This window comes from Pelecanus crispus, chromosome Z (genome assembly GCF_030463565.1).
Source record: "Pelecanus crispus isolate bPelCri1 chromosome Z, bPelCri1.pri, whole genome shotgun sequence".
In the NCBI taxonomy this organism is placed as follows: Eukaryota; Metazoa; Chordata; class Aves; order Pelecaniformes; family Pelecanidae; genus Pelecanus; species Pelecanus crispus.
In genome coordinates, this window is record NC_134676.1 from 46,606,651 (window position 1) to 46,622,042 (window position 15,392).

At 43.8% G+C, this 15,392-nt stretch overlaps 2 protein-coding genes across 8 annotated transcripts in view; both read right to left on the reverse strand.

Annotated features, from left to right (window-relative positions):
* The window catches only part of CDC14B (cell division cycle 14B), a 48,023-nt gene extending 42,023 nt beyond the window's left edge, over window positions 1-6,000 (reverse strand). For 3 of the 7 annotated variants that reach the window (XM_075726471.1, XM_075726472.1, XM_075726473.1), the window contains exon 1: window positions 5,841-5,875. Coding sequence is in view for 1 of the 7 variants with exons in the window: in XM_075726474.1 (XP_075582589.1) it covers window positions 5,841-6,000 (160 nt within the window). In the remaining 6 variants the exon portion in view is untranslated. Of the gene's footprint in view, window positions 1-5,840 lie in introns of all 7 variants that reach the window. The other 4 variants (XM_075726470.1, XM_075726469.1, XM_075726474.1 and 1 more) reach the window with 3 other exon arrangements.
* Window positions 6,001-9,423: 3,423 nt separating this feature from the next.
* On the reverse strand, window positions 9,424-13,456 carry PRXL2C (peroxiredoxin like 2C). Its single transcript, XM_075727031.1, has 6 exons — window positions 13,286-13,456; window positions 12,677-12,745; window positions 11,094-11,147; window positions 10,565-10,670; window positions 10,189-10,320; window positions 9,424-9,556 (listed from the first exon to the last, which is right to left on the reverse strand). The coding sequence occupies exons 1-6, from the start codon at window positions 13,454-13,456 to the stop codon at window positions 9,429-9,431; spliced, it is 660 nt and encodes a 219-aa protein (XP_075583146.1). The 3' UTR covers window positions 9,424-9,428.
* Between the last annotated feature and the right edge of the window lie 1,936 nt (window positions 13,457-15,392).

The following is a 15,392-nucleotide window of genomic DNA, read 5'->3' on the forward strand; positions in this document are numbered from 1 at the left end:
GCTGGATTAAACACATGTCACACTACAGCCCCAAGCTACAATTTCACACCACTTCTAAACTGATTTAATGGCTAGCTGCCACCAGGTTCCTTACAAGGAAAAGCTTTCTCCTGAGTGAGCTCACTGAACCAGCCCACTGGGGGTTAAAAGTGGGAATACACAGCCAGAATTTTCCCCTCAATAGCATCTGTCCTTTAGATCCAGTCTAATTATTGACTTAGACTGAGCTCTCCCTGTACACAAACAACATCCGCATCAAAGTCTGGGCAAAATGGCTGTAGTACTCAAACTGACATGCTACCTTCTTGCACACCAGCTTCTTCATGTAAACTTTATATCACTTTTGAAAATATAAAAGCGCTACACAAAGAGTAATCCAAAACACTCAAACACAAAAGGAGGATCAAAATGAAAAGAAATACATTTGCACAAGTCAAAGTTGTAAAATAATTCAGCATTTTGCTCCTAAACAGGATTTGGAGTCACAGAATCACTTGCTTCCTCAGCGCTCCTACTTTTACTGAAAATCTTCTGCAGCTTTTGCAGAAATGTCCAATAAGAATTCCTATCTTGAGTGAACAGTGTGTACATGGCCTTTTGAATTGCTATTGGCATTCAATTCAGCACTGGTATCTCTGGACCATGTTAATTGTTGCTATTCTTAAAATACCTGAAAGAAACTCGAGTTTAATGAATTTACAGAACTACCTCACAATAAGAGCAGTGTGTGTCAAATGCCAATATCCTGACAAGCTGTCCGTTCCTGTGCACTGCTAACAATTGCTCCCTATTATGTAAACAGCAGGCTCCATCTTTTTAACATGTTTCCTATAGGGAGATTTTAGAAACGAGCTACACTGAGAAGTCCTTTCCCATAAGTGTATTTACCTTTCTACTGGCTTACCCGTCCAGTATCAGACAAGTACTGTATTACTCACCATGTCTGTTTTTACCTGGTTTTTTGCAAGCACGTTCCCAGTTCTGTTTAGGCAAGGATTAGTGTGTTGATTTTTTAATAGGAGTAACACATGCTGAGAGAGGAGAATTCCTTCATTAAGGATCTGATTGCAGGATGAGGGCTTACACATAAAATACACCAGCGCACTGATGAATTGATTTCACTAGGACTCCTCAAAGGTTTGGACTGCAAGAGCAAGGCTTCCATTTTATTATTTTTATGCTTCCTTTGCTAATTTTAGCTTTTTAGTATTTCATTTAGTGTGCTTGAGCACTTCCAGATTCCTGGAAATTTCTGATAAAAGGTCATCCTAAAACTATCAAACTAGAGCAGACCTTTCTAATCGTCTCTCAGAAGAATGAGAGAGTAAGGCTCACTGCCTTACAGGCTGCATCTGCACTGCAATTAGGAGACAGGACTGCAGTATGGTAGATATACTTCAATTACACTTAATTTTGTTAGCCTCCTATAACAAAACAGTTAAAATACAGAAACACGGACGTCACTGTAGGCAATTAATTTGAGTAAGCATCTTACGTACAACAAAATGAGCCTGCATACCCCTAACCGAGGACTATGTTGCCACAGCTTTGCTACTGCTGGTACATGAACTAGTGAGATTAAAGCTAGCACAAGCGTGTCTACACAAGCTATAATAATCACGCATCTGATTGCAGTGTGCATACAGAAGGAAAAGCATTTTGCTTGTTTTTCAGATCTACAGTGTTCTGTGGAAACAGACGTGTAGAAAACTGAGCACTACCACCTCAAAATCATGTTAACGTGACTATAGAGAGGACAAAATAATCTCCTTCCCTTTACTCTCAATAAGCCTGATGCTTCTCGGGATCTGCTGCACAGGCCTTGGAGAAAGAAATTTCAGTAATCCAACAGACAACTAAATACCAAATAGGCACTCGCTGCAGGACAAGTCTGCATATGATCAGCAAAGATTATTTCATAAAAAGAGAAATTCCACAGTTCCATTGTTAAACAGATGCCTTAGATGAGAAATCCAGAGGAGACTGACAGTACAACAAAAACCAACGTTAGTCTGTTTTGAATTACCACAAATGTAACCAGAGAGTTATTTACTATTGTAAGAGGAGTGTATTTCTAAATTCAGACCTGGTACATGGTATTTTGTTGTGTTTGATTTAAAAGACTCCAAAATATCAGGAAAACAAATGAGAAAACATGAAAGACAAATTCTGTTGCAATGTAAAGATGAAAAGCAAAATTGTAAAAGATTTTATTTTTAGTCATTTTATTCTTGAAAAGATTCATTCACCTATCACTATGATACTTCAAATTTCAAAGTGATGATAGAGTTGGCAATTAAAACAACAGCCTAGCATCTGAAAAAGAAAATGAAAGCACACTAAAAAGCTAAAGGAACTTTTTATTTAACAGAAAACCATGAAAAAAAATTATTTTCAGGGCCATGTCACAACTGATTGACACTTTGCTACTTTACTCAAACAGAGTCCCTGCACTCTGCGTCTCTTGTCTGATACACAAGACTACTTTACGTATGTTCATGCGCTTTCAGTGCTGGATTAGATACTAAAAGCCTTAAACTTGTATTTAAAATCTTAACTTTGAGAAAGACTGACAGGTAAGCGAGGTCATACTGATAAAAGAGTAAATACAACTTTTGTACTGAGATAGTTGTATAATGAAAACTAATTGACAGTGTTGATAGTTGAAAATGTTGGAAAGCTTAATGATACTCAGTAGAAGTGTTCTTAGCATTCCAAAAAAAGTTTTCTGCACGATAAACAAAGTTTATAATGACAAGCCAGCAATACTGAAAAAACAAAAGACAACTCAATGGTTTGAAAAATAACCAACACAAAACCAAAAAACAACCCACTGATCAATGAACATATTAAACTGAATGCTATTTCATAAAAACTCCAAGTGACAGTGTAAGTAAAATGATTCTCAATAAAAGGAAAAAAGGCATATACAGTACAGCTTAGAGCATCCTTTAAGATGTTAGTTCCTCACTGAAAACAAACTGTATATACATTTAGCAGGAGGACAAACAAATGTCAAGAAATGCCCCACAGTGTTATGGCACTTAAAATTTAGATCCACATATAGTTATTGTAGTTACTTCATTTCAGAATTAACTACTGAAAAGAGGTGAGAGAGAAACACACACCTTTTGCCTGAGGTTTATGCATTACTCCACACCTTCTTTAAAATGTTATTCATAAAATCAGAGCAATGACAAAGAAAAGCAGCCAAGGAAAGGAAATCAACAGCTTTCAAGCATCTCACACAGAATTGTTACATTTTCTTTAGATCATATAAATTACTTCTTTCAGAGATCAGAAGGATATGGGAATATGCTTCTAATAAACAGAAGAAATGCATTCAGTTCCAGCAAATTGAATTCATACCAGCAAGGCTCACGCATTAGCTGACAAAGAGAAAATGGTAAGGCTTACCATGTAGCTCAACAGACCAAAATAAACATTTTTTTACAAGAATGGCTTTCTTGAACTAGTCTTAATAGTAAACAAATATATTCAGATATTCTGATTAAAAATTATTCTGACATATGGCTGAGGCATACAATTCATTACGAAATAAATGCAATAATTACTGTAAGTATTTTGAGTATAAAATCCATGCAAATAACGGATTACAAACTTTGCCGTTTATGAATGTAACATCATGCAAGAAAAGATCCACAAATCTTTACAGCTTTTCGGGTTTGTTTTCTGGCTCTGTCTTTTAGCAAAGATAAAAATGAGGGTAGCCTGCAATGTTCTTAATGAGTTTGGCACTGTTTCTGTAAGCTGATAAGCTAACGCTGATCTATCAGCCTTTACAGAGGCTAAAATATTTACCAGCATGTCCATTTGCAAGAATAAGGCCTTATGCTTTAATCTATCTCCAGTCCAGAACTATTAATTCATTTCTCACAACTGCATTATGAGAAGGCAGACCTGACAGTTCAAAACTTGAAGTAACTTTTAAAACAGCTGAATAAAAAGGTAAGCCTGTGGGCTTATTCTTTTAAGGTTTCTCCTTTTAAAAAATGCGTATGACATACCAGCATAATAAAAATTAACTATAATTGTTTCATTATTAGAAGCTTGTAAACAGCAGCCACTGTGTGCAGTAAGAAAAAAAGATGTAATATTATTAAATATAATAATTTACTGCATTTTAATCAAGTTTATTATACTGTGTACTGCTGCATATGGTGAAATCCCACCGAAAAAAGACAAGCCAAAGCCTAGGTGTTCTACTGTATTATTTAAACGGGTGAACGTATCTTTGGAGGAGAAAATACAGTAATTTAAGGGGCCTGCTAACGCCAGACGTGCGATATCAGATCCCAGCAACTGCTGCATGAGAACGGTTAGACAGACCTGTTTGCTGGAGATCCGAGCTGGACACGGCTGCACAGTCTGTTCTAGGTAGTGGAATTACTTGGATACCAAAAAGTCATCACCTAACAAATCAGGGGCTTCTGCGTTTAACCCTGAAACTGTACCACCATCACTTCCTATAGAAATGGTTGCAGTTATAGAAAAACACACATATGGAGTTATTGTAGCATTAGAGTTCTGCATGTAAGTACACCATTATGTTTTTCTGTGTAGATTAGGCCTAAAATGCTGTATTTTAGGCTGGAGTATTTAGGCTTTTATTCCCTGACAGCATTAGAGCTTTTTAAAAAAAGGAATGTGGTATGCTTTGGGAGTTTACATTCCTACATCATTATACCCCATTTTCAAAACAAAATCTTACAGTTTTTGAAACATATTGTTATCTAGGAGACACGCTAGTTAAATTAAGGAACCCTGTTTCTTGGCACAGGTAAGACCGCTGCTTTTTGTCCACATTTGCTCTTTGTATTTTTGCTTGCTCTGTCTACAGAAAATTTCCTGTGTCTTTCCCAGAGAAGTGGCAAGTGAGGCTTATTTATTGTTTTTTAAGAGAAGTTGTAAATACTACCATTCGCAGATTCTGACACAGGACATAAAAAGTAATTTTTTTTTTTTTTTTTTTTTTTTTGCTTCTAGGCAAACGAAACTCAAGCACGTCTTTTAGCTGGGGAACTCAAACCGAAATCCAGAATTATTTCGGCTGCGATCCAAAACGCTCCTCCACAGAGGCAGGTTCCCGTGCCAAAACAAAGCACGGCTCAAACCAGAGGGCCGCGAAAAGGACGGAGGACACGGAGCGAACCTGCCTGCAGAAGCGGCTGGCACTCGAGCGTCAAGAGGAGCTGCAACGCTGGTCCATTATTTCACCCCTCAGCCAGCAAGCGCAACATTAGGAGGAAGAGATAGATCCCCAACATAGAAACGTAACTTTTTTTTCCGCCCGCACAAACGCGTTTCACTGGTTCGAATACGTTTTGCCTTTACTCCCTCACAAGCAGCAAAAAGACATCACAAGGCAATTGCTCGGCGCAGCCGAAGTTACTGACGAAACCGCGGTATTTATCCTCCTGGAAGAGCGGCAGGAGAACTCGCGACGCATTTTTGAGGACGACTTCGCAGGGTGACGCGCCAGAGAGGCGCAAGCACTGACCCACGGCACAGATGGCAGAGGCGGCCGCGGCCGCCGCCGCCCGAGCGCCCCGGGGTCCCGGCGGGGGCAGCGGCGACCCAGGCTGAGGGGAAGTTTTCGTCCCCCGCGGCCGCGCCTCCCACCCGGGGGCCGGCGCGGCACCCACCGCCGGCGGGGCGGGGCGGGACGGGACGGGACGGGACGGGACGGGACGGGACCCCCTCGCCCCAGCGGCCCCCGCCCCGTCCCGCCGCCGGCAGCCCGGCCCCGACTTGTGCCTCAACTCTCCCGCCGCGCCGCCCGCCTGCCCACCCCCGCCCCCCCGGCACGCCCCCCTCACCGGCGATCCTCAGGCAGGTCTCCGGCCCGGCGGGGGGGGGCGGCTGCCGCCGCTCCGCCTCGCCCCCCGCCGCCCGCGACGCCGCGCCCCGAGTTCTCTTCAGAGCCGGCGGCGCCGGGGCTGCGCGGCGCCGGGCCTCGGCCCAGCTCTTCCGCTTCATGGCGGAGGCGGCCGCGCCGCTACGGTGGGTGCGAGGCGGCCCGCCTCATCCCCGCCGCGCCGCGCCGCGCCGCTCCCCGCGGGGCTCGGGCCGCCGGAGGGGAGGGACCCCGCGACGACGACGGCGGCGGCGGCGGCTGACGCGTCTCCCCGGACACCGCCCCCTCCCACCGCCCCATGCACCTACGGCCCCCCCGCCCCGAGCCGGCGGCAGCGCCCGGCCACCTCCCGGCACCCCCGCCCCCCTCCGCCGCCTCTGATTGGGTCAGCGCGGTGTGGCGTCACCAGCGCGGAGCGGTGGGGGCGGTGATGTCATGATGGTGGCTGTAACAGGTGGGTGGGGGAGCGCGGCCGGGCGCGGCCCGCCCGTCGCCGCCGCCTCGGGGCTGCTGGCGGGGCCCTCGGCACTTCGCCCTCGCCTCGCCCGCCGCGGGCAAGGCTGCTGACGTGGCGCCGGACTTCTCTCGGGGCGGGAAGGGGGGGAAGGGGGGGGGTGTGACGACAGCGTGACCGAAACGCCGTTCTTGGAGGTGCGAGGGCCCCGGCTGTGGGGTGAGCCCGCTCCCACGGACAGGCCGGCAGCGCCAGCGCTGGCACGAAGCCGCCGCCCTCGGAAATGAGCGTGTTCAGTTGCGTTTTTTGGGGCGTCGCAGGCTTCCAGGTGCCTCTCGCGATGCATACCAACAGAGGGTCCCGAAGGGACGTGACATCATGTGGGGCCGATTGAAACCAGCCCGGTACGTGCAGTCGTCTTCTGCTCTGAACAGTAAATGGATTTATCTGGCAAGTTAAATAGCTGGGTTTGAGTCTGCTTCTCAGACACAGTGACACTTTAAAACACACCATTATTTTAAGTAGGTGTTGAAATAAATCAAGCTAGTCGTTAAAACAACTTCTGAAGACTGCTCCCTCCCCACCTCTGTCTAATTGGCCGTGACAAAAGCCCTTGCTGAAGTATTCTACCATCTGCTGAGTATGAGGTCAGTGTTTATCTCCCACTGGTTTCCACCTTTCACTGCATAACTTTTTAGAAACACTTTTTCTAAATACCAGAGACCTAAAATTCTGCTGACACTTGGAAAAACATGTCTCCCATGGATGGATGTGGCCATTGTTGTTCCAATTCATTTATGCACGTGGGAATCATCATCTCGCAGGGCACCAGCGAACTCGGTGAAGCTGTGGCCAGATGCAAACTGCAGGGCCTGTGCCCTAATTAGGATTGCTCTTCTACTGAATCCTCCTCTCTGTCTTCTTCCTTCTTTTTGTTTTTTGCGCTTTGCAAATCTTTCTGAAGAAGTGATTCTGCTGGGATAACACAGAGGCTGTGGTATGGTTCCTGTCAGTGTTGAAACGGTGAAGGTGGATGACTTCAACCTACAGAGCTGTCAAACTACGACTTAATTCATTCCAATCCCTTTTAAGAGGCCACAGTTCTTTTACCTATAGTTAGTTTTATTTAATGTATTAGTGGCACTAGAACTATTCCCATTTTATATTATTTTAATTCTACTGAAAGCAAAACAAGCAGAAAAACAGCTAGCTAAACACTTCCTTTGAAATCAAAAGCACCAAGAACATGAAAGTGAAATGATTGCAAAACGAAAGTGGAACTAGAGTCAGTGTCCTTGGCAGCAATGATCAGGTGAATGAAGCAGAGTGGAAGCACTACAAATAAAATGAATATTTATCGTTCTTCCTCTTTGAAAATAATTTAAGTTTTCTGCGTTTCTTGTCTTTGTTTTACAAATGTAAAACCAGTTTTCTAGCTTGCTTTCTTACGTGGTTTGAGTAATATAGAGGCAGCTGCATTCCAGAGTTTCTGACATACTCAAAAATACCGGTGAGCTGGGAGAGCCCTGGAGGAAGGAGGCAGCTCCTTATTTATGAATGTGGGGGCAGTGATTCATGAAAAGTAGACTTTACTCCCCTGTGAGCCTCAGCTGCCAGTCCCAGTCCGTTATGCCGAGATCCGAGGAAGCCTCTGGCCAGCTCTGAAATCACGTGGATTCAGAGTCTGCCCATGGCTACTTTTAGCCCTGTGCCGAGTGCTCTTTAGTCAAAGCAGGGAACTAAACACAGTATTTTTGCAATAATAATATCCTTCTTCTAAACACACTGTATCAAAATGTGTACGTAATTAATAAAGTGCTAAGCATAGTACGTTTAATGGAATTATATTGCTCAGTATCATTATGTTTCTTAAGCAAGGCTTTTACTTTTCGTCAAGGAACACTGCATTTAATTTCACATACTCTTAATGGTGTAGAGCTCTGCAGCTTGCTCCGGGCCTGCCAGTGACCTTAATGGATGCAGGGACAAACCTCTTCACAGAATACCATTTTACAATTGCATTAGTGTTAAAGCTTAAAAGGGGAGAAAATTTGCAGGTGAGATATGTATGAATAGCAGCATTTTACAGTGAAGGCCAAAGATCAGAAACTGCAGAGGAAGATATGCTCCTCCATAAATCTTGGACAATCTTATTTTAAAATTGCTAAAAAGTGGCTTATGGATGAAAGAGGGCACATCTACTTTAAGGAAAGCAATAGATTCTGAACATAAACATTTCTAGAAAAATGGATAATATGAGATCTGACAGAAATGCAAACCAAAATGCTGTTGTCCCTAGCTCAGTCGTCTAGGACAGAAATAACTAAGGACATTTTTTCAGAGATCTCTTGGTCCAAGAGAAAGTACGTACATAGAAGGGAGAATATTCTGATGTAAATCCTCATAGGAAAATGAGTAATTGACTATGGCCCACTCCAAAACTGACAATCTCATCAGAAATATGTTTATGACGCACCTCTCCGTGGTCTTACAGATCCACCTTTTTGTATGACACAAAAGAATTGCAGACAACGGATGAGGTATGTAAAATATTTATTTTAAACTATAAAATGTATTTCATAACCTCTGCCAGTGCCAGATGCAAAAGTAGGCATAAGCTTAAGTCCCAGTGTTTGAAACTGTGATTTTTCAAGGTATATTTTAATACAAGATTGTCACACAGTACTGGAAGCTTTAAAACATCGATGACAGATAGTGGATTGAAAGCCAGTGTGATCTGCTGGAGGCAAGAATCCCAAGTTCTTCCTGAGCAAAGCCAGATCTTTTAGTTTAGTGCATCTTGAACAAAGATTCTTAAAATATATTAGCAAGATTGTTTGATGAGGAAATAATAAGCTACAGGATTTTTTGCAATAAGCCTCAGTTGTGTTTTAGTTTTTGTTATCTTATACGCAATGGAAATAGCACTTTCGTGTCAGTCTTCAGTGCCAGGTAGTTAATTCTGTGCTCTGATTTTCTAGATAAGGTTTCAGATGTCCGTCCCATAAAGACACAACAGTACTGATGCTGGTGGGAATTCGCTGGAGAATTGTTCTTGTAGAGCACAAATAAAAAAATTTATATATTGTGTCAGTGTCATATGTCAATAATCTGGGGTTTGTTTGTGAAATTTACTGTTTTAACTCCTGCCAGCTGCAAAACTGTGTTAATAGGAACATGATCCAGCCTGTTTTTATCAAGGTGCAAAAAATGAACTTCATTGCCTGGAATGGAATGAGAATAACATGTAAATAGTTGAATAAAATATTTATTTATTCAAAGACAGAAGTGAATCAAAGAAGCATTCTGACTTCCTACTAGTTCTTGTACAAATGTGTACTAGCTCTATAGGCTGCACAACATACTGTATTTTAAACAATGACAAAGTTGTTTTTTTAATTAAGTTATAGAAGCAAGGAACATTGAGGCTTCTAACTGAATTAAATCTGCTGTAGCATGATGTTTCCTAATGATCTGATGAGATCACTTTTGTCATGTTGCAGCCCGCCCTTCACGCATTATTCCTTTACTAAAACCGCATTAAATGCCTAGAATCAAATGTGAAAGCAGAATGTCGGTCAACACCACGATGTCAAAAAAAACCCTCCAAACTTTGAGGCATTTGTTCCATCAGCACTCCTATCGATATCTGCAGGACTATGATCAGCTCTGTGCCACCTCTGTGGGAGGTAGAACTACACAGTGACACTGCTGCAGGTTCCTTCAGCCGGCAAAATCACACGGTTTGACACAAGACTGTCTCCTTGGGATCCACAGGGAGAGCAGCCGAGATGGTAGCGTTAAAGCAAACAGCTGAAGGGGAAGACTAACTTTCACACTAAACAAAGAAGCTCACCTGGGCCTAAAATCAAAGCTCCTCCCTGCTGAGCGGGGTCTCCTTGAAAATCAAAAGCTGGGCCAGTCATTGCTCTCCACATACTCCTCATGCTTCCCAGGAGTGTGCCTGATTTCACATGAGGGCTCCGCGCTAAACAAAATGGCAAAATACTTGTTGTCCAGAAATACAAAAGTATGTAAGGAGAACAACAAAATCAAACAGCTGCTATGAATAGTTTAGTTTCGTGATTACCAGTGTTTTGACAAAATACAGCCTATAGGAGACGGTCTGGTGGGCAACTCTCTTCCTATTTACATTGTGATCACACTATTTTATCCGAGCGTTCTTGTTTTGTTCTGTGTAAGTCCAAGTGAGGTGAGAAAATTATTCTTACCTGATACATGATTACCTTCACCTCTTTTCATGCCAAGCGTTTTATAAATTTCCCTTTGTGTATCTACATACATTTCATGCGTATACCCAGTTAAACTGCAAAAGGGCTGCAAAATATAGGCATACAAAAAAATTAATATTTTTAAGGTTAAGACAGTAATTAGTTAGGATTCACTCACAGTGGAAAAAATACTGCCACCCTACCCTCCCACCCCCAATTCGGAAACCAGTGGATTTGTCATGTTAAATTAAAGGCCAAAAATTTTTAGTCCTGAAGCTTTTACTAAAACAAAGCTTCCAGTGAAATTTAGAAAAGATGTTTCCTTAGCAAGCCCCAGTGGTTTTTAAACTGAAAGTTTTAGTGATTTGTTTTATTCAGGTACTACAATTAGAACTGCTTCATGAAAAAGAATACTGTCCTCTTTTTCTGTGGTTGCAAATGACCATCTTTTCACTCAGAGCATATCCCTCAATGCAGACCATTAACACACAATAGAGGATACAATGTACTTAATGACTACTTTATTTACCTTGATGTGATGATAAGATGACTGTCCAATAACTATAAGCCTCACATTTGCTTCCTAGAACAGAACATGGGTATTGAAACTGTAAAGAAGAACTCGGTGTTTCTGCATGGCTGCAAAGCATTAGCAGAATCTGGTGTCCTGAGTTAATGATCACAGTGCACTGAGTTAAAATTATTTGAAATTAACATCACTTACATGTTTGGAGCCCACACCTTTGTCTACCGCCCACAGTTAGCAGCTACATTAATTTATTAAGTGAAAAAGTTTTTTTAAAGATAACTTTTAAGTTACAGGTGTGTAAACTTTTTTTCTGTAGCATTAGTAGTGTCATCTTTTCAATTGTTTGCAACCTGCTACAATTTTTGAAATTCAAAATTTCCACTCAGTTGCACCTGCATCTAAAGAAGCAGCATGCAAATATTGGTGGACATGCAAGTACGTCTGTGATTTACATATACGGACACTCATTAATAGATACAACTTGCATCCACGGGTACTGTTGTCTTTTGCAGGTGCAACATTAGGCCTGAGTCTAAAATAGAGACCAAAACTTAAGTTCAATAAGATGCCAGTAAAACAGTTAATAAAATACAAGGTTGTTTTAATATTAGGGTCTAATACTTGCCTTTCCCATATAGAATCATTTTGCTTGTTATGAAAAGAAGCCCTCCTAAAACCAGAATACTCACACTAAGAAAAGCATGGACGGTTTTGATTCTCTGTGTACATTTATTTGAGCAGCCAAATTAAGCAAATGTCATTCTGAGTAACACTGATCAAGCAGTTTAGAAAAATCTGTCCTGAGAAGGGGAGCTGGCAAAGAAATTGCCCCTTTTCATCCCCAAGTTCCTAGTCCATCTAAGGCCTGCTGTCAGCAAGGAGCTGAGTGTCTGCCATCAGCTATGCTGCTGTTGGGAATAAAGTATGACAGAATTTCAATCAGCAGCCTAGAAGAGACAGATTGACCTTCCGCATTTAGCAGGGGATCATTGTCTTTCCTAGTATCTCCTACCACCCAACAAATACCCGTCCATAGCAACCCCTGCCCACTCCATTTCTCCTTTCTGTCACTATGTCACTCCTGTTTGTGCAGCTGCCTGGAGAACAGGTCACACGACTGATCCAGCTTACAAATAACCATAGAAAAAGAGACTATTTTTGATCCAGATCAATTTTCTGATCTTGTTCCATGCACAAGCATCAGTCAGCCGTACCAGCATAATGGAAAGGGCAGTAGTTAGTGGTCAGGAAAAGACAGCTGCCCAGGCCACTACTGATACCAAAAGAAATGCCTGTCAAATGTTGTCTAACTGTTCAGAACACATCAGAAAAAACAGCACCAAGCTAATAGGGCAGGGAGAAATAATGCTGCTGCAACAGAGCATGTAGTGCAATAAATCCTTTCCTGTGTCTCCTAGGCAGATGCATAATGGCTATTGTAGAAAACAATGAAAGTGCTAACTTTCTTCTGAGCCTTTTTTTGATTCCTAGAAGGTTTAAGACTCACACAGGCCTGCAGTGGGACATAACAAATCTGCTCGACTACAGCAACCCTATGTGCATATTGAGGGCAAAGTACTTACTTGTAAAAATGCCTTGGGGACTTTTGCCAGGTCTTCCACATACTCCTTACAGATGTAACATAAAAAATTCTGCAACATAGCCATTTGGACGTGTCAGAAACAGACATAACTATTAGCAATGAAGCATCAGATTCTGACTTTGGGCACAAACCATTTTGGAGGTGATCAGGAACTGGGAACAGGAGAGACTGAAGTTCTTTGCAGTTACCAAATTCAGATCAGGATCCCGGTTTAATCCAACCCTGAACAAGGCCACCGGCCTGGGGGCCTTGCTAATATTTTTATCTCTGGATATTTTAGGAATGTGAGAGCTGGCTTGCCAGCTGGGGGATCAGGGAACACAATACTTGTTTCCCTAAACACACATCGCTAAAGTCTTCGGCTGAGGAATTATTTCCTTTCAGGTAAATACTGTTTCGCCAAAGAAGGGGGATTCTTAGAAGCAGAACCGATCTGCTTTGTATTTGCTTTTCTCTCCGCTCCAGCCTAGCTTGCGTGGGCTCCCCGCTCCCCCGCCCCCTTCACAGCCCAGCGGGGGCTCCCCGCAAGGAGCCGGTTTGGGCTGCGGGCCGGCGAGCCGACCCTCCCGGCCAGCCGCTCCCTCCTCACCCGCACGAACACCACGATCGCTTTCTGCTCCCCGTACAGGGCCTGGAAGGGGATGCTCCTCCCGTCCGCGTCCACCACCAGGCAGCGGGCGGCCTCCCGCAGCTCCCCCGCCTCCGCCCGCCGCCCGCAGCCGACCTGCTGGGTGACGGGGGGCGCCGGCGGCCCGGCCATGGCCGCTCCCGCTTCCCGCTTCCCGCTTCCCGCTCCCCGCTCCCGCTTCCCGCTCCGGCTCCGCCCGGGCGGGGAGGCAGAAGGAGGAGAAAGGCGGAGCCGGAGAGGAGCGCCCGGGGGCTGTGCGGCCGCGGGGAAGCGCCGGGGCTGGCGGGGAGGCCGTGGGCTGGTGCCCGGGCCGGGAGGGGAGGCCGGGCCGGCAGCGCCGCGCTCCGCGCCGCCCGCTGAGGGCGGAGTTGGTGGGTTTAGGGCCGTGGGGTTAAAGGAGAGGGAAGTCCGCTGCCCAAGGCGCTGCCGCCAGAACGCGGTTTCTGCTAGGAAAAGACAACGGGATGAAAGCGAGCCTCCCAGAAATTGCGCGCTAACGGAAGCAGCGATGCTGTTGTACAGGCTCAAGGTCAGGGTTGGCTTTGCAGCGTGCCACAGCATTTCAGAGGGCTGTGAGCCAGCTAGAAAATTCTGTTCCTAAGGAACTGTCGAGTGTAAGAAGAACCTGACCCGGTTTCCATGTTGCAGTAAAAAGCAGATTTTCACGGGACTTTGGCAGGTGAATAGCAGAGGGTGCTGAGCAGTGCAAATGCTCGTGTTGAGGGTATCAAGTGCACGCAGAATTGAGTGAACGGAACAGATCTTAAAATATGAAAAACACCAGACAGCTGAAGTGTGTTTTAGTCTCTTGGATTGTTGTGTTAGCTAAAAGATTATGAGGAGGAGAGCACTTTCCTTTTCTTTAGTGGCCAGAGGAAAACAAGTATCAGGGAATAGGACTGGGGGGATCTCCAGAAGTTAGTTGCCTTTTTGAAGCTCTCTGATGATAGTTTCAGAGTCTCTCTTGGCAAATGGTCCCAGTGTCTGTAATGTTAATGTTAATTCAAACTTATATCCCCTGTATTTTGGGTTCAGCCCATTGCTTTTATGTTACCAGGAGTGAGCACACAGAACAGGTTAATTCCCTTACTGCATCGACTTTTTAACCATACACAGACTATTGCTGTGTTGCTCTCAATCTTCTGTTTCCTAGACTAAATACCCCCCCTTTTTTTATTTTACAATTCTTTCTTCTCATAAGTCATGTTTTCTAAAATTTCTGTAATACCTATTTTGTAGTTTCCTCTGGACTTCCTACACAATTTCAGTCATTCCTGAACTTTTGTGCCTAAAACTAGTATTTTAGCTAAGTGTTGGGTTTTATTCACACCTTGGGTCTGCATGTCCACTTAAACATGCTGGCATTGCGTTCGTGCTTTTTGCAAGGGCACAGTTTTATTGACCCCTGTTCAGCCTGAGAGCCACTATGACTCGCAGCTGCTCTGCTCCAGACCTTCCCTAGAAGGGAGCGCATTACCGCCATTTGTCTTACAATACTTGGTGAAAGAAATTCTCTCTAATGTCACAATGTCTGAAAAGTCAAATTAGCTCTGCATAAGACATTTACATAGGAAGATACAACATAGTTGGCCCTTCAGTTGGGATACCTCCCAGCTCTGTTTTAAAACTCTTGCCAACAAGACCTGCAGGGCACCTAAGGTGCTTTGTGCCATGTCAATAACAAAGACAAGTGAGCTCTGCATTATAAATAACAACATGAGGGAAAAGTGATCCCTGGCTGATAGCTCTTTACAAGTTTCCAGCACATACACGCAGGTGAAACTGTCCAGCCACTGGCATACCCGTGTTGTTTCAGTAATGGAAGTTTGTTTCAATGATATGGATCCAGCCTGTGGCTTTGACAGGTTAACTGTGATCATTGCTGAGCTAGCAAATCAGTATTTGAGTGTTAGCAAAGCACTTCTTGTGTATTTGCTGGTGCCTGTGTACTTCAAGGACTAATCTTGCAGTCCGGTATGCCCTCACAATGACTTCGATTTAAAAAGCAATTTAAAAGAGCTCAAATCAGTAAAGAATTTCTGAAAATTGTGAAACTTATATTCTGCTA